Source organism: Marmota marmota, unplaced genomic scaffold, assembly GCF_001458135.2.
Source record: "Marmota marmota marmota unplaced genomic scaffold, marMar, whole genome shotgun sequence".
Taxonomy (NCBI): Eukaryota; Metazoa; Chordata; class Mammalia; order Rodentia; family Sciuridae; genus Marmota; species Marmota marmota.
Genome location: NW_026000211.1, coordinates 11,717,324 through 11,736,994, shown reverse-complemented (window position 1 = coordinate 11,736,994; position 19,671 = coordinate 11,717,324). Strand labels below are relative to the sequence as shown.

The 19,671-nt window shown below is 36.0% G+C and overlaps 2 protein-coding genes across 8 annotated transcripts in view; one reads left to right on the top strand and one right to left on the bottom strand.

Annotated features, from left to right (window-relative positions):
* Positions 1–5,198, top strand: part of Primpol (primase and DNA directed polymerase) — a 33,889-nt gene extending 28,691 nt beyond the window's left edge. For 3 of the 6 annotated variants that reach the window (XM_048791909.1, XM_015486164.2, XM_015486163.2), the window contains 3 exons: positions 810–892; positions 996–1,042; positions 3,460–5,198. In XM_048791909.1, coding sequence (XP_048647866.1) covers positions 810–892; positions 996–1,042; positions 3,460–3,699 — 370 coding nt within the window. In that variant the 3' untranslated portion in view covers positions 3,700–5,198. Of the gene's footprint in view, positions 1–809; positions 893–973; positions 1,043–2,729; positions 2,888–3,459 lie in introns of those variants that run through there. The other 3 variants (XR_007343373.1, XM_048791908.1, XM_048791907.1) reach the window with 3 other exon arrangements.
* Positions 4,143–19,671, bottom strand: part of Cenpu (centromere protein U) — a 38,490-nt gene continuing 22,961 nt past the window's right edge. For both annotated transcript variants that reach the window (XM_015486165.2, XM_048791911.1), the window contains exons 8-13: positions 16,296–16,404; positions 9,148–9,226; positions 8,484–8,531; positions 7,624–7,685; positions 5,200–5,356; positions 4,143–4,352 (exon numbers count right to left, since the gene is read on the bottom strand). In XM_015486165.2, the coding sequence (XP_015341651.1) occupies positions 4,239–4,352; positions 5,200–5,356; positions 7,624–7,685; positions 8,484–8,531; positions 9,148–9,226; positions 16,296–16,404 (569 nt within the window). In that variant the 3' untranslated portion in view covers positions 4,143–4,238. The remainder of the gene's footprint in view (positions 4,353–5,199; positions 5,357–7,623; positions 7,686–8,483; positions 8,532–9,147; positions 9,227–16,295; positions 16,405–19,671) is intronic.

The following is a 19,671-nucleotide window of genomic DNA, read 5'->3' as shown; positions in this document are numbered from 1 at the left end:
GCCCGCCCTCTACCCCACCAACCACCATGTGGAATGTTAGCCATTCTATTTCCTTCTCTGTAAAACAGGATGTTTTAAACTACTTAATTAAATTTTTGAGAATTTTATTTAATTTTAAGATATAATATTTCTGTTATATTTATTTTGCTTAATTTATTTTTATTTAGTACTTTTACAAAAATTTTCAAAGTTACTGGTAAACATTCATAGTACTCTTTAATAAGCTTTAGTATATGCTGCATTTGATTTCTATTTGTCTGCCTTATTTTTTGACTCACCTTGCAGTAATTTCATTAGTCTTCCAATTTTGACCTTCATTCCTTTTACTTAACACTTTATTACTTCCTACATTTTATTTTATTAGGGGTGATTCTGATGTCTTTTTCCAAATATTTTGAGTCCTTATTAAACTTTTTTTTCTTGGTTATTTGTATTTGAGCTATAAATTACCAGAATGCTTTTTAAAATATTGATTTATTTGGTAGAAGATTGTTTATGGGTAGATTTGCTCATCCTCAGTTTTGTCAGTTTTTTTTCTTTGCTTACATATTTTGAAGCTGTATTACATGGCTGATTCAGGGTTAAGAATTCTGTCGTGTGGGGGGAGCTTTTGCAGATTTCTACATTCTTGCCTGAAGTCCATTTTGTGTGAATTTTAACTACCAGTTTTCTTTTGATTAGTGTGTATTTTCTATTTTACTTTAAAAATTTCTCCATATTTGTTTCATGCATATCTCTTATAAGCAGCATATAGCTGAATTTGTCTTCTATACAATATGGTTATTAATACTTTTTTTTTAAACATAAAGGATTCTGGTTGATCTGAAAAATGAAGTTTGGTATCAAAAATGTCATGACCCTGTGTGCAAAGCAGAAAACTTCAAATCTGACTGTGAGTAGTTCATTTTTTCATTAACAATAAAGTAAAAACTAGATATGTGTCTATAATAGTTTTTCTATATCTGTATAATAGTTTGACTGTCTTTCTGATTCAGATTTTCCATTACCTGCTGAAGTCAGTCTTCTGTTTCTTCTCAAACAGGTAGGTGCAGTTTTTCATCTTTCTCATTACTAATTGGTTTTTGGCATAGTAGAATAAGTGAGCAGTCTCCAGATACCTTTTAAACAGAATGGTACCTGTTTTCACTTAGGAATATAGTGTAGTGATTTTCCCATCTTAGCACACATCTGATAATTTTTATGTCATTGCTGCATAAGAAATTATATAATCAATTTATTTAACTAGTCCCAGATGCTTCGAAAGTTTCTCATTTTCACTTTACAAAAAGTAAACCAAAGTAGCCATCTTTTTGTTTCTTTGAACAACCATGGCTATAGGATTAATTTCTAGAAGTAGAATTGCACCAAAGAATATATACAGTTTTAGTTTCGATAGCTATTATCAGACTGCCAAAGCAGCATTTTTCTTTGGTCTTTTATTTACTCAAGTGATTCATTTTCAGTGTAGAAGAAAAATAGAAAATACATACAAAGGGGAGAAAAATCTTCCCCACTCATAATTTGACCTGATGTGAAATTTTAGCATACATCTTCCAGAATTTGTATCTACACCTGTTCGTGTATATTTTTATAAGTCATAATACACAAACTATTTGGTAGGGTTTTTTTCCCCCTAAAGTGTCACAAATGTATTCAACAAAACCTGTTATCAAATTGCTGTCCATAAAACAGGAAATCAGAGTTCTATAAAAAATTGGACACCTAATAACACTACTTTCCTTTCCCAACACTGGATGTTCACCTTCTATTCTTTGTTAATGAAGTCAAACTCTTCCCATATTTACTATTTGTATTTCTATTATGAATTGCATATCTCTCCTTTATCCATTTTTCTATGACATTAATGTTTTATAAGAAATTTTATTAGAAGTTGAACCTAGAGTGCTTTACCACTGAGCCACATCTTGAGCCCTTTTTATTTTTATTTTGAGACAGGGTCTCATTGAATTTCTCAGGGCCTTGCTAATAAGTTGCTGAGGCTGGCTTTGAACTTGTGATCCTCCTGTTTTAGCCTCCTGAGTTGCTGGGATTACAGGCATGAACCACCATACCCAGTTGTCGTGTTGTACTTTTAAATCTTACCTTTGTCTTCTGGGTCATATCTATGAGCACTTTTATACCATTATGGTTAGAATAAATTACTTGCTATAAGCTGAACAAGTGCTTGAGTTTATAGTCTAGAAAACCCACATTATCTATTCAATTAAAAATTATCTTAAAAAATTATCTCCTGAAATAACTCATGTCTCCAAGTTTAGAATAGTGGAAATCCTAAGAGCTGGATATAAAAGAACCAACACCTCCAAATACTCTGCCAAACTGCCTGGTTTGAAAGTGTTTATAAATAACTAAGAACTAATTTTAAAAAATGAAATTGTGTCTCTTAGGAGGAGGAGGGATATGTCATCCTTGATAGGAGTGTTATTTTGATGACTGGTTTCAGCTGATTTTTAAATTTATTTTTCTGCTTATTTGAAAATACCACAAATATGACAAGTTGAAAGTACTTTTGGCATATATAGTTGTTACCATTACTTGGACACAACTTATTTTGGCTATTATTTAAGATAATAAAGGAACAATATGATGAATACCCATATAAGTATCACTTAAGCATTTTATCATTTCTGCTTAAAATCTTTTAAAAATATTCTAAATTATTATATTATTGGTGTTATTTATCACTTTTCTATAACATTATCTTATAGACTTTAAAAAGTAAAGAAAATTTCTAACCTGCAAATACCGCATGAAAATAAGTGATTCTCCTGACCCAACCTTCACCTGGATTTGCCATTTGTTGACATTTGGCTGCCTTCCTCCCTCTAATGTACACATGTATTACTATTTTTGATGAATCTCAAGAGTAAGTTGTAGATATTTAAACCCTTCATTTCTTAATTAAGCATGTTCATGAAGAATAAGGACATTCTTACATAGCTATGGAAAAAATTTTAAATTCAGGAAATTTAACATTGATGCAATATGCTAATATACAACCCAGACATATTTGGACAATTTTCTTCCAAACCATGTTTACAATTTTTAATATACTTTGTAAATTAGAGAAATAAATCTGTTGTGAAGATAGCAAATATATTTTCTAATCTGTCTTTAGCTGGATTAGCCACTTGTTGTAAAATCAAATCGACCTTTGTTGTAGCCCAGTCTGGGAATATTGAAAAATGTCAAGGAACTGCAGGCAACTTAAAATTTGGAATTTCAAGAGTGTCTGAGCTACAAAGGCAACACCTTTGAGTTAATACACTCATCCCATGACTATACTAGAGACAGTTCATCGAGCATATTCACTGTATTAACTGTTGAAGAACTGGTCCTTACTTCATCCCTTAACATAGATTCAGAGTATGGTGAAATTGTCACATATTGCATCTAAATAACTTTTATCTTCCCATCTTCTTCCCCATTGAAATAAAGGAAGAAGAGTTTACAGAAGATGAAACTGGGCACAATGAAACCAAGAATCCTCATGAGCTCCCGTCAACAGCAGGTGCATCTGCTGATGCTGACTGGGATGGCACTGATGATGCTTGCTTTTTAGAAGCAACCGAAGATGCTGAATTAGCTGAAGCTGTAGAGAATAGTCTTCTTACTTCTCATAGTAGTACAGAGGATGAAATTCCCGATGAACTAATTATTGAGGTATTTCAAGAGTAGGTCTCTGTGGACAGTGCTTACTATCCAGGCAAAAATTTGCCTGAAGTCTGAGATTTGATAACAGATTTATTAAATTAGGCCTCGGAGTGCAGCTCAGTGGTAGAGTGCCTGCTTGTCTAGCATGCAAAGGCCCCAAGTTCAATCTCCAGCTGCACACAAAATAATTATATTAACTTATTAAGTCTGTTTATATCAATTGTGTTTTTATCACTTTATCTTCCAATTTGTTATTTACTAAAGTAAACCAATTTTATTGAAAATTGGCTTTGTTGTTTTTAAACTCATTCAATAGACATCTCATTAACCAAAATTGGTCTGTGTTCACAATGACATAATTTTAAAAGTTTATTTATAGATTAATACTCATGTCTGGGTTTTAATATCTGGGGCTGATTAAAATAAGGTATTAGCATTTTATTATCAGGAAAGATGACTATGGCTTCTAAGACAAACTTGTTTCATTTATTTTAGTGATTAAGTCATACTTTTAAAAAAGTTTGAGATGTGTTATGTAGGTAATATTTCATAGACTGGTCTTCTCATTCCTGGCCAAGGAGCTTTCCTAATTGATGATTGATATTTTGCAGATGGTTTTCAGCTCCCAGAAGTGTTCTGGCTTTAAATAACAGAGCTGGAAGGCTGGATGAATCATACTGTTGAAGACAGAAAATTATATAAGTTCACAAATATTAAATAGTTGACCAATGTCGATAGAACAATTTTTGATAGAACTTTTGATAGCTACTTCTTTCATTTTTTAACCAAGATCATTAAGAAAATTGGCTTTAATTCACTCTGTAATATAAAGTTACAAGGGAACCACTCTATAAAGCTCAAACTGATCTATTTATCCAATATGAATAGTTGGTTCAAGGAGAACTGCAGCATTGGATTAAAACAAAATCATGCCTGTGACAGGTAAACAACTGCTCTGGGCAAGTGTGCTAATCTGAGGTGGGGTTTGTTTGATCTCATATCTATTTTAAAACACAAAAAAAAGTAAGGTAGGTATTTTTTTACTGCAAGAACTGATGGAATGAGAACACCAAACTTATTATAAAAGTTTATAATAAAAATCCAAAATATCTAGAAAAATTGGGAGGATCAGTTAAATGTCTTAATGGGTTAAGAACATTTGAATTGCAACCTTTAAGTTACAGGTTTCAATTATGTAAATATTTCAGTGAAACTGACATAGGTGCATTAAAATGGGTTGGAAATTGAATCTGTAGAGTTTATATATTGTATAGTATAATAACTACATTACATTGTATAATTATATGTTACTTAATTGATCATATTTAAATTTTTATACATGTTCTACTGCTTTGGGATTTTTCTACTCCTCTAGCTTTCATTAAATAGCTAAAAAAAAGATATATAATAAATTTTCATTGCTTTATATTATGCTGTTCATTTGTCTTAAAGCTTCTAGTACTACATAGCATGGAAATACCCTTCATCATCTAAAGCACAATAAAAAGTAAAAATCCAACTTACCATTTCTTTTATGTTTGGTTCTTTCTCTTGAACAACTGAATAATCATGATAAAGCTGTTTTAAATTAGATAAGAAATACACTGCATTCCTAAGGGATGACTTTCTCTCCTCAAGTTCATCATATTTTGTTTGTAGTTGTTTTAGTTGTGGTTCTAACCTAGAACAAAAATAAATTTTTCCACAAAATAAACATATAGTGAAGTGTAACAGGCTACAAAGTATGAGACTGTGTATTTAGTTATACTGCATTAAGTATGAAAAATTAGGGGAGGTAGACTAGATGATTTATCTTTGGATCTGACAAAGATAATTGAAAAAAATGAAAGGAGTACTAGGTTTAAATTTTCTTTGTAGGAAAAACCCTCTGACCTGTGATATACAATGAATAATGAACAATGACACCCAGAAGAATATGCCTTACATATGCTAAAATTCATCAATTCAGTCCAGACTTGGGAGCTATGAATTAACCTGTAAACTTGGTTGGCATTTTATAGTCTCAGGCAGGAGTAGCCAGGCATTGTAGTTTTAACTATGGACAAAAACTTTCCCCTTCTTATCAAAATCCTGTCCATTTTCCAAGGTCTAGTAAAACTAGTGGGAAAAGTATCATAGTACCTGGATGAAAAATGTGGACCTTGGACCAACTGCTTCACTTCTTAGTGGTTTAGTTTGTTTACCTATAAAATAAGGGATAATTTAGGTTTTATGGGCCAAAATGAGGAGGAAAGGCTGCCAATTTTAATTTTTCCCAAATATAGAAAAAACTGTCCTCTACTATGATTTTATAAAAGTCAAGTCCTCTGCTTCCAGTTGCTACACTCTTCCACCACAATGTTCTGCCTCCCCTGGGCCCAGAGCAATGGAGTTGGCCAACAATGGGCTGAACCTCTGATACTGAGCCAAAATAATCTTTTCCTCCTCTTAAAAATAATAAAGAAAAACCCTTTTTAACAGGCCTTCACATTGAACAAATTCAGCACCCATCAGCAAACTGACTTCTGAACTGGCAGGATTATGATCAGGAGTCAGAATTACAATCAGCTGACAGCAGAGTCTTGCTCCCCCACTTCCTAGGGGTTTGACTGTGTTATTATTCCTCTGTGCTTTGGGGTTTTCACATGCAAAGTTAAAAACATGATATACTACACTTATTCTTACTATATATTTTCGAAATATACTTCTCCAACTTCTAAAATTATACCTAGAAAAGGTATAAAAACTCTTTAAGTCTGAGTGGTCTCACATGACAACAAAGCAGAGCCTCATTACAGAATTCACATCACCTACTTCATAGGATGATGACTAATAGATTTGTAGAAAGTGCCCTGCCTCAGAGGAAGCTATAAGTGTTATTATGTTACCTTAAGTTTCTAATTTGGGGCTGTGCCAATGGAAACTTTATATGGGTCAGCCCCTGTCCCTAGACAAAATTTGGAAATCAAGGGAAGAAATTTATTAACTAGTCCATTATTAAATTCTTAGGGCATTCTCTTCTTTAAAACTCAGTACTTTACTGGGGACTGAAATGGGGCCAGTTATATGAATTTATTAATATGTCAAAGTGAACTCACAATTATGTAAGACAATAGTGCACTAATAAAAAACCAACCTAGTACTTAATTACATCTTTCCTGATAATATCACATTCTTTCTCAGGCTGTGTGTGTGTGTGTGTGTGTTTTGGGGATCAAACCCAGGGCCTTGCTTCTACTAGGCAAGCAGTGTACTTGAGAGACTGGGCTACATCCCCAGCCCTCTCTATTTTAAAACTCCTTAAAAGCAGACAGCATAGCTGATTCTACTTTACTCAAGCCTCCAGCTCAGTCCTGGCCTCAGAAGAGCAGCAGAAAATGTGTGATCCTGTATTCTGAACCAGCCTGGGGGACTGCCTTGGCCTGCAAAGCCTGTGAGGTTTTTCTGGCCCACCAGTATGCATTTAAACAAATGCCGCTCCAGGGTATACATTTCTGTGGTAACAAAGAACACTTCATGTGTGTTAGCCATTATGAAGCACTTTTCTAGAGATTCACTCAATTCCTATAACACGCTAAGATACAGGTGGTATTATTATGCCCACATAAAAAAGATGAAACTGAGATACTGGAAAGGTAAGTAACTTGTCCAACACTGCACAGCCAGTAAATGGCACAAACTGGATTCAAACCCAGCCGTCTAATTCTAAAGACTATGCATTAAACCTCTTAAGCAGGCTGTCTTGGGCCAGAGCTGAGAGAGATTGGGAAACACAGCAGTGCTGAATTCTCTTGTGCTAATTGGTTCTGCAACTAGGCAACATAACCTGCCTTCCATGACCATCTGAGCTCAAAGATAACCTGGTGCTTTTAATATGACACTCCACCAAATGACACACTATACTACTGTCCTTTTAAGTTCTCAACCAGGATTTTGGTATTATCTTACCGAAGAAGTTCATCTTGGACTTCAATGAGACGCTGCCTTTTTCTTTCAATATCAGAAGTCATCTAAGTAATACAATAATTTGTTAAATTAATGTAAACATTTAAACACTGCCACAGACATCGTGCCAGGTACTGGAAGAGCAGCAGGAAACAGAGAGACTAGGTGTGGCTTAGTGGGCAGTTTTTAGGTTACTGGAGTGTGCCCTTAGGAAACTGTAGGAACCCAGTCCCCTGCTTGCTCTCTTGTGCTCGCTGGCATGATGTTATGGGGTTTTGCTCTGTCACACACTCTCACCATCATGTGCTGCCTCGCCACAGGCCCCAAACCAACAGGTCAACTAGTCATGGACTGGAACCTCCAAAACTACTAGCCCAAATTAACCTGTTCTAAGTTGATTATCTTAGGTATTTCACTATAGTGATAGAAGGATGACTAACATAGATCCCCATTCTTTATCTTGCATAACATTTCTCTAACTTAATCAACCACAAGATCAACCAAATAAAAGACTAAAAAAGATAAAAAATTGTATACGAATTCCAAGATTTGTACAAATTAAAAAAAAAAAAAAGTCTTATCTTTACTTAACTCTTTATAGTCAAATAATACTGACAGATATATATATTTTTTTTGGATATCGGGGATTGAACCGAGGAACACTTGGCCACTGAGCCACATCCCCAACCTTACTTTGTATTTCATTTAGAGACAGGGTCTCATTGAGTTGCTTAGGGCCACACTTGCTGAGGCTGGCTTTGGACTCACAATCCTCCTGCCTCAGTGTCCTGAGCTGCTGGGATTACAGGTGTGTGCCACTGTACCTGGCTTGTTTGTATAATTCTAATCACATAGTGATTTACCTTAGCATTCTTCCTTTTCAGATTTTTCAACATCTGGGCTTCTTTAAGCTACACAAAACAAAAAATAAGCAGATGAATTTTTCCAAAGTTAAATGTTACAGAGTGTTATGGTTTCGATATGAGGTGTTCCCCCAAACCTCTGGTTAATACAGAATAGTCAGAGGTTAGATTGAAATGATTGGATTTTGAGAATGGTCCATCCTGGATTGAATGACTAGGTGGCACCTCTAGACAGATGGGGCATGGCTGGAAAGGTTCATCTTCCCTGCAGCCCCCTGCTCTCCCCCTTTCCTCTGCTACCCTTCGGCCATGAAGGGAGCAGGCCCTGCACTTCCCTCATGCTGTTCTGCCTCACCTGGGCTCAGAGCAGCGGAGTCAGCCATGGATGAACAAAGATCTCTGAAACCATAAGCCCCAAATAAACTTTCCCTCCTCTCAGTTGTTCTTGTCAGGTATTTTGGTTACAGCAAAACAAAGCTGAATGAAACACTTAGTTTCATATGTAGTTTATAATAGTTTTTAGTTTAAAAACAGCATGTAAAATGTGGGTAGCTCTAATGCACTGTTATCCTATTGAGAATAAGTGCAAGCTTTTCTAAGACAACAATGTGCTGCCCCAGCATTAAAAAAATTTAGAGCAACAAATTCATGTCAGTAAGCTTACCATTCTGATGAGTTCTTCTTTAATATTAAAAGAAAATTTGTTGATGGCTTCCTTACAAATTTTAGATTCTACTCTTTGTCTGTAAAGGAGTCAAAAGGGAAAAAAATCAAACTAGGTATTTAAAGATTTTGAAAGGTGTGCTTCATTTGCTTAGGGCATAAACACAATGTGACATACACTACTGTACATATCTAAGATGACAATATTCAACCTGTAGCCCTTTCTCAGACTCAAAAAACAAAACTGGAAACGTTTCAGCAGGAAATTTTTTTTTCCTCCTAAACCTTCTGGTGCAGTCATTTAATTCCCTGGAATAAGCCAAGTCCACAGTGATACCAAGTAATATAGAAATCCTTAAAGCAAATCCTGGCTTTTTCCTACTACCTGATCTATTGACTAGCAGACTTTATCCTGGGCAGCCACAAGTTATCTGCCAGTGCCTCAGAAACTATAGAGCTGACCACTCAAAGAAAGTGGTTTGGGCCCTTGCCACAAGGGAGGAGAGATGTGGTGGCCATGCTCTTGTTCCCCAGGTGGGAACACTCTTGGCTGGAAAGGAGACTCACTGTGACTGTGTTCCAGCAGCAGCAGACACTCTGCTAGGTCTCTGGCCCATTAATTTTTTGTCATCTTATTGTTGGGTCCTAAGAGTTCTTAGCATACTTTGAATAACAGTCCTTATCAGACATCTTTTGCAAATATCTTCACCTATTCTGTGGCTTATCTTTTCATTCTTGAAAGTGTCTTACATGGAAGAAAAAAAGTTATTGAGGTTTGGTTTATCAATGCTTTCTTTTGTGGATAGTGCTTTTGGTATTATTAATTTATTTTCAAATCCAAGGTCATCATTTTTTTCTTCTCCTGTTCTAAGAGTTTTATGGTTTTGCATTTTATATTTAGGTTTATAATTCATTTTGAGTTAATATTGTTAAGCACATAAGGTCTTTGTCTAGATTCTTTTTTTCTTTTTCTTATATGCGGATACCCTACGGTTTCAGCACAATTTGTTGAAAAGACTTTTGTATCCATTTGATTGTCTTTCCTCCTTTTTCAAAGTCAGTTGACTACATTTCTGTGGGTGTGTTTCTGGGCTCTGTATTCAGTTCTACTGATTTATCTATTTATTATTTTACCAATGCCACACTGTCTTGTTTATAGCTTTATGGTAAATTTGTTGTCAGGTAGTATTAGTCCTCCAACTTTGGTCTTCCATCTTGATTTGATTATTCTCTGTTTTTTGCCTCTGTATTATAAACTTCAGAATCAGACTATTGATATCCATAAAATAACTTTCTGGGTTTTTTAATGAACTTGACATCTTAACAATATCAAACTTCTCTATCCATAAACATGAAATCTCTCTCCATTTATGCAGTTCTTCCTTGATTTCTTTAATCAGAGTTTTGTAGTTTTCTTCCTACATATTTCTACATAGTTTGTGAGATTTATGCCTAAGTATTTTATTTGGGGGATTGCTAATGTAAATGGTCTTGTGTTTTTAATTTAAAATTCCATTTGCTTTGGATAGTACATAGGAAAATAGCCGACTGTTGAATACTAACCAGGTATCCTGCAACCCTGCAGTAATCAATTTCTAGTCCCAAAAAGGTTTTTTGGTCTGTTCTCTCAGATTTTCTACAGAGATGATAGTATGATTGTGTCATCTGAGAACAAAGACAGTTTCACTTCTTTCCCAATCTATATACTTTTTCTTTTTTTGTCTTATTATCTAGGACTTCCAGTGTGATGCTGAAAAAGAATGGTGAGACGGGATAGACTTTCCTAGTTCCTGATCTTGATGGGAAAATTTCTAGTTCCTTATCATTCAGTACAATGTTAGCCATAGGTTGTTTTTTTGTTTTGTAGATATTCTTTATCTAAAGTTAAAGAATAGAGTGGTGTATTCCTAATTTTACCAATAGTTTTTGTCATGACATGGTTATTGGATTTTTATCAAATGCTTTTCCTGAATCTATTAATATGATCATGTTAATTTTTCTAAACACGATTTTCTAAAGTTGAATTAACTTTGCATACCTACTTGGTGATGGTGTCTAATTCTTTTTCATACATTGTTGAATTCAATTTACTAACATTTTGTTGTGAATATTTCCATCTATTTTCATGAGAGATAATGGTCTACTTTTTTTTTTTTTTTTTTTTTAATAATGTCTTTGATTTGAGTAGAAGGTGATGCTGGCCATACAGAATGAGTTAGGAAGTATTCCTTTTGCTTTTATCTTCTGAAATATTGAAGAGAAATATCTAATTTCTTCTTTAAAAATGTGGTGAAATTCACCAGTGAGTCCATTTGGGTTTTAGTGACATCTGTTTGGGGGGAGTTGCTATTGATTCAGTTTTTTAAAATACTGACCTATTCACATCACCTATTTTTTCTTTTGTGTGTCAGATTGTGTCTTTCAAAGAATTTGACGACTTCATCTAGGTTATCAAATTTGTAGCCATACAGTTGTTCATAGTTTTCCTTTATTATCCATCTACTAAATTTACTATAGTGATGACCCCTCTTTCATTTCTGACAGTAGTAATTTGTGTTCTCTTTTTTCTCTTAGCCTGGTTAGAGGCTTATTGATCTATTCTGATTTTCTCAAAGAACGAGTTTTTGATGTTGATTTTCTCTATTCTCTATTTTAAACTTCATCGCTTTCTACTCTGATTTTTATTCTTTTCTTCTAAAGATTAACTTTGGCTTTAATTTGCTTCTTTTTCCTAATTTCCTAAAGTGAAATGTTAGATGATTGAGGCACTGATTTGTTGTAGTTTCATTTTCGCTTAGTTCATAATATTTTAAAATTTCTCTTATGATTTCTTCTTTGACCAGTATGTCTGTTCTTTAGAAGTGTGCTGTATACTCTCCCAACATCTTTGAGATTTTCCAGCCATCTTTTTGGTATTGATTTCTAATTTGTGGTCTGTGAGCAGAATATGATTTCTATTTCACTCTGGTAAAGTGTGTTTTATAGAATGTGGTCTATCTTGGTGAATGTTTCATGTGTGCTTAATAAATACATGATTTCTTCTGTTGTTGGATGAAGTAGTTTACAGATTCCCATTGTAGGTTAAGCATCCTTATCCAAAATCTGAAATGCTCTAGTAACTGACATTGAGTAGACATGACACTAGATGTAAGTTATAGATTTCAGAGCATTTCAGATGTCCAATTTTCAGGTTAGGGATGTTCAACCATAAAGCATATGTAAATATTCCCAATTTAAAAATGCTGAAATATGAAACACTTAATGTTCCAAGCATTTCAGATAAGGGATATCCAACCTGTACGTTGTTTTTAATCTAACATTTATTTTTTATTCTTCCTTAGAATTTACGACTCTGGTTATGTTCCCCGTCTTCTCCAACAAAGATGTACAAATGGTCATCAAGTATAAAAAAGATGCTACACAATACTAACCACAAGGGAAATACAAATCAATGCCACTTAACATCCATTGGGTTAACTATTATAAAAACACATCAACAAAAACCTAAAACACAGATGTTGGTGAGAATGTGGAGAATTTACGGAAGACATAAATTAATGGAATGACATCCCATGCTTATAGATTGGAAGACAAAATATTGCTAATATGTCCATACTACCTAAAACAATCCATAGATTCAACATAATCCTTAGCATAATACCAACAACATTTTTTGCATAAATAGAATATCCTAAAATTAAAAGGATCCCAAAAGTAGCCAAAACAATCTTAAGAAAAACAGCTGGGACCTCATACCTTCTAATTTCAAAACATACTACAAATTTACAGTAATCAAAACAGGATGGTAGTGGCAGAATGACAGACACAGACCAACAGAACAGGACATAGAACCCAGAAATAAACCCTCACATATCTTGAGGGTTTATGATCTTTGACAGGGTGCTAAGGTTACACAAATTGGCAATAATAATTTCTTCCAACAATGGTGCTGGAAAAAGTGGATCCACATGCAAAAGAATGAAGTTGGACCCTTACCTTATACCATATACAAAAATCAACTCTTAAGTATATTTTAAGTACTAAATGGAAGAATCTGAAATTTATAATACTCCTAGGAGAAAAGCTTCATGACACTCAATTTAGCAATAATTTCTAGCATATGACATCAAAAAACATGAGAAACAAAAGAAAGAATAGACAAACGAGTCTACATCAAACTTAAAAACTTCTGCACATCAAAGGAAACAATAAGGCAATGAAAAAAGGCAATCCACAGAATGAAAGGAAATAATGGACCAAGTACTTGAATAGACATTTCTCTAAAGAAGGTATGTGAATGGCGACCTTACAGAAGGGAAAATGTTCACCTACACTAACCATGAGGGAAATGCAAATGGAAACCACAATTTTATACCTACCAAGATGGCAATTATATGTGTATGAAACAGGTAAGTGTTAGCAAGAATGTGGAGAATTGGAATTCTTGTGCACTGATGATGGAAATGTAAAATGGTGTAGTTCTGTGGAAAACAGTATGGTAGTTCCTCAAAACACAGAATTACCATACAGTCTTCTGGATATAGACACAACAGAACTGAAAGAAGGGACACAGATATTTGTACACCAAAGTTCATGGCATTATTCACAATAGTCAAAAGGTGAGAATGCATGTGTACTGGTGAATGAATGGATAAAGAAAATGTGAAATACATATGCTGAAATATTATTCAGTCTTAAAAAGGAAGTATATTCTGACACATGCTACATCATGGAAGAATCACAAAAACATTAAAATAAGCCAACTGCAACAAAACAAAAACACTATATGACTCCACTTACATGAGTAGTCACATTTACAAAGAAAGTGGAATGTCATTGCTGAGGAGAGAGAAATGATGAGTTGTTTAAAGGGTGCAGAATTTCAGTTTTGCAAACTTAAGTTCTAGAGATGTGTTATAACAAGATGCATATGGTTAACACTACTATATACTTAAAAATGGTTGATGATACATTGTTATGTGTTTTTACCTCAATATGAAAATACTTCTATAATCCACAACTATCAGAATAGTTATAATACAAAATAGTATTCCAAATATGATTTCACTGATGAATTGTTAACAAGCTCTGCTAAATCTAAGATTATGACATTGGCATTGGGGTCCCATGCTGTGGCTCATGGGGAAGTCCCTCTTTGGGTAGAAGTCTAGCTTCCCTAGACATTTTCATGACATCTCTTGGGCTGAATGGCAACCTTCTTTCTGAAGGCACATGTTAGGCGTCATGGTTTAGATATCACAAAAGCTGATGTGTGAGATAGTGCAAGAAAGCTTAGAGATGAAATGATTGGGTTATGAGATCCTTAACTGTGGGAGGCCATCCTCGCATGTGATTTGAGTTGCCTCCCTGGCTGGGTGAGAGGCGCTTAAACACAGCTGTGTCTGAGCCATTCCCCACCCTTTCCCAGGTCCGAGGGCTGGTCCATGCAGAGGCCTGCCTGGCCACTGACCTGAAGACCCAATCACCGCCCCTGACCTTGGGATGCTGCACCCGTTAACCTTCATTGGATGGGATTTTTCCCTTAAATTTTTTGTTCCCCAATAAAAGCTCACTCCCTGGCATGCTCTCCCTCTCTCTCTAGTCTCTTCTGTAAAACTCGCCACCGCATTAGGTGGCTGAAGGCGGGAGCTAGGAGAAGCCGTCTCGGAGCTGGGGTTAAAGGTAATGAGAGTCTGTCTCTTTAATTTAAAACTCACCAGTAATTTCTTATGAACAAAACCTTCTTTCATGAAGCTCATGCTGGTGGTGTGGCAGACTTAACCTAATCAGCGTGTTACTTCACTTGAATGAATTAACTGGGTGGTAGGTGGAGGTAGGTCTCTGGAGGAATGCCTTTGGGGCATATATTTTGTCCTTGGTGAGCAGAGTCCTCCCTCTGCTTCCTAGTGGTCATGTCCTGCGCTGCTTTCCTCCACCACATTCTTCCGCCCTAGTGTTTTTTCTGCCTTACTTCTGGCCCACAGCAGTAGAACCAACCATGGATTGAGACCTCTTAAACTGTAAGCCCCTGTATGTTGTTCTGGTTGGGTCTTTTGGTCCACACTGATGAAAAAGCTGACTAAAACAATGGCCCAAAATCCCCCAGGGCAGTGTGGGACAAACTAAGTCTTGGGGCAGAACTGAGGGATATCCCTGGTTTAAACAGAGGGGCTCCGAGAAGTTCCTCTGTTCTTGTTATTTCTTCTTTCCTTGTGTCCTCCCCAGCACTGTGTTGTAGTCTGTGCCTTCTGCTTCAAGCCTCCGTGTCTCCTGAGCTGCCAGTTCTTTATTCTTCCTCTGAATCCACACCCCATCCTCTGACCTCACTGCTGTCCTCCCAGACACTACTCTCATAGAGGCCAGTGATGTTCTCAGGGGTAGCTGGCTGAACCACATCTCAGGCTCACTCTGCCAGTTTGCATTTTTTTGGTGGTGCCGGGGATTGAACCCAGGGCCTTGTGCGAGTCGAGCACTCGACCAACTGAGCTATATCCCCAGCTCCTGCAGTTTTGATAATACCTTTTTTTTTTTTTTCCCCACCTCAAGGACTTCAGGAAAGAAAAGAAAACAACAACTACAATAATGAAAAATAAGAATAAAACTGGGGCCTGTGCTTGTAAAGTCCAGAGAAAACACAGGTGGAGAATGACTTTGTGTAGCTGTTTTTTCACTGTCTCCCACCAACCCCCCAGGCTGGAGAATGACAATCCAAGGGCTGTTGACTCTTGAGGCTGTTTCTCTCTGGACACAGGGTGAAGTCCTGACCTGATGGGCTATTCTGCACGATGACTGAGGGCTCAAGCCCAGGGGCTCATGTACCTCCAAACCTTTCAATCATGGGAGCTGACAGGCCTTTTACAATCTGACCAGAAGCCAACAGCCACAGAGGGCAACAAACTCAAAGGCTAAAACAACAACATACGGGGAATGCACTATTTCAAAATGGAACACATGTTAGATAGGAAATATATTTTAGACAAGATGCTTCAATAGTTTGAAATTAGCCTAATAAATATAATGTAATAGATATAAAAATATTTATAGTGCAATGATAGCGAAAACACTACATATCAAAAAATGGTGCGATGAGCAGAAGAATGCTTCAGGGGAAATTCATCAGGTCATATATCACAACATCAGAAGACTTACTTATATTCTACAATGGTTTTCTCAAATGCAGACAAAACAATATCCAATTCCATGATGTCTCTGGTCTTCCTCCCTTCTAGACACCAAATATGCACACTTTCGGAAGTATCTAGAATATTAAGATAAGTCAATTGAATACACTGATTTTTCATAATTTGGCTTTAGGTCAAAGGTTCTGAAAATAAAAATAGTCCTAGCAAATTGCTAGAGACCTATCACCAAAGAATCTGGGAGAAGCCATACTTCTTCCCATCCAGGCATAGTCCCACAAACCCATCTAAGCTCTCACTCTTACTACTGTCCACCTGGTTCTCCCATTTTGGGGGGTAGGGAAGTAGGGGAATTGAACTCAGGGGCACTTGACCACTGAGCCACATCCCCAGCCCTATTTTGTATTTTATTTGGAGACAGGGTCTCACTGAGTTGCTTAGGGCCTTTCTATTGCTTAGGCTGGCTTTGAACTCAAGATCCTCCTGCCTCAGCCTCTCGAACTGCTGGGATTATAGGCATGTGCCACCACACCTAGTTCAGTTCTCCCATTTTTGCACAAGTAATCAAAAGCATCGCTGCCTTTAATTACCTTGCTGGGCCTTTATTGAATAGTCTGCTATTATCTAACAACACAACTAGTGATAAACATCTCTCAGTTGTATTTTCTAAATTTTAATTAACTGGTAAGCCATGTAGAATACATCAAGACTACTGAACACATTAATTTAAAAAGTTGTAACATAGTAATATGCTGGACTAGCAATCTGAAAACCTAGGTTCTCATTTGAGCTTCTTTCTTACTAGTCTTGACACCTTAGCAAATATTTAACCACCCAGGGCCCAGTGTACTCAATAGTGAAACTGAAGAAATGAAATATGTTCTACCAACCAGGTGTGGTGGCACATGCCTATAATCCTAGTAACTCCAGAGGTGGAGGCAAAAGGATATCAAGTTCAAGGATAGCCTTGACAATTTAGTGAGAATCTCTTAAAAGGAAACCTATAAAAGGGGTGAGGATGGAGTTGAGTGGTGGAGTTCAACTTCAATTCCACAAAAATAAGTTCTGGCTTTTGTTGTGATGTTAACTCAAGTAAGAAAATACCTATGAGTACATTTACAAAAGCTATAAATTATGCATTTGTAAGGTATTATTATCAGTTAATTTTGAATGAATATCCAAATTTTTGTATACTGTTAACAAACCAATGGAAACCAGTGACAGGATGGTCCTTTTTCCATAATTACTTCCTTATTTAATACTGCAAAGCTGATGGCATATGGATTCACACTGACCTGAGTCCAATGCTTGACCGTCATGGATTAATAACAGCCACAAATTCTTTGCCACTTTTTCCCATTTCCCTTCCTTGATGACTGGCTTGATCAATAGGACATGATGGAGTGATAGGGTACCACTTCCAAGGCCAGGTCTTAAAAAGATCTGCAGCTTCTACTTTTTCCCTCCTTATATGCTCCCTTTTGGAAGTCAACCATCATGTGAAATTCTGACTGCCAAACAACAGGAAAGCCCAAGCTAGCCACATGGAAAAAAAAAAAAAAAAAAATCACACGCGGTAACTAACTCCATGCACGATACACATGAATGGAGCCTACTCAGACTTCTACTCAGCCCAGTCACCAAATGAAGGTAGCAAATTAGAACTGCCCAAAGTAAAACTGTGAGGTGATCAAATGGTGGTGGTTATGAGTCTATTGGCAAACTTCTGTGAAGTGCCAAATAGTAACCACTGTTGGCTTTATGAGCCAACTACTCAGCCCTACCATTGTAGCATGAATGTGTTCAAATGAATGAATCTGGCTATGTCCCAATAAAAGCTTATTTTCAACAAAAGGCAAAGGTCATATTTGGACTGTAGACTGTAGTTTTTTTGACTGTTGTTTTAAATAATAAAGTGTGGGGTACTTTGCTATGCATTAATAGATGCCTGAAACACTGGCTGATCCCAGTTAAGGTATGCAAGCTCAGACAAGTATTTTGACCTACGTCTCAATTTGTTTATCTGTAAAAATGGGGAAAACAATAGCATCTATCCTCCATAGGTTTATTATGAGGACTGGAGTAAGGATGGTATTAAACACTTAGTGTAATGACCAGCACACAGTAAACATTCTGTTGTTTCATTGCTATTAATTTACAAACTAGAAACAGGAATTAGTAAAAGGTACTCTGTTAAGGCTTCTAGACTAGAACCACAATGCAACTCACCTCAATTCAGCCACTATCCCAATTCCCAAATCCTCGCTCAGTTAAGCTCAACTTACTAGGATCTTTGGATAAACCAATAATCTATCAAAAGTAGTCTGGCTAGGTGCGGTGACACACGCCTGTAATCCCAGCAGTTTGGGAGGCTGAGACAGGAGGATCATGAGGTCAAAGCCAGCTTCAGCAAAAGGTGAGGTGCTAAGGAACCCAGTGAGACCGTCTTTAAATAAAATACAAAATAGGGCTGAGGGTGTTGCTCAGTGGCCAAGTGCCCAAGTTCAATTTCTTGTACCAAAAAACAAACAAACAAACAAACAAACAAAAAAAACAAAACCAAAAGAAGTCTGGTTTTTCTAAATTAAGTAATACTAAATATTTTATTAATAGTCCAAATAAAAATCTTCCTTAAGCTCTTAATAGCTTAATAGATTTTTAAAGTTTAATTAAGAACCATTATATGCAACCTGTCCACCTTATATTTTTTTGGGGGGGAGAGGGGTATCAGGGATTGAACCCAGGGGTGCTTAACCACTGAACCATATCCCCAGCATCCCACCCCCCTTTTTTTTTTATGTTTGAGACTGGGTCTCACTAAATTGCTTAGGGCCTTGCTAAATTGCTGAGGCTGGCTTTGAACTTGTAATCCTCCTGCCTCAGCCTTCTGAGCTGCTGGGATTATAGGCATGCGCCACCATGCCCATTCTTTTTTGATTCAACATTTCTTATTTTGTCATTAGAATTTATTTTTTATTATGAGATTTTTTATATACACAAAAACATTTATGTATGTGTGATGTAAAGATGAATAATAAAAGGAATACCCATAGGCCCACAGTACAACTTAATAAAGAGAACATTAATAAGATATTAGGCATCCTATGTACCTCCAACTTGTAGCCCCTGCCACATACTATTCTGCATTTATCTAATTAGTTGATTCTATAGTACATGAATATAATCCTAAACAATATAGTTCAGTTTTGCATGTTTTTGATGTTTTCATATTTATGTTGATGGACCAAAAAATATTTTACTTTGTATTTCATTCTGGTAGAAAATATGCCATGACTTATCCATAATTTCTACTGTGATAGGTTTTGCTAGCATAAAAAATAATGTCAGAACACTAAAATACACGTTTCTTGGACAGGTGTAAGAAC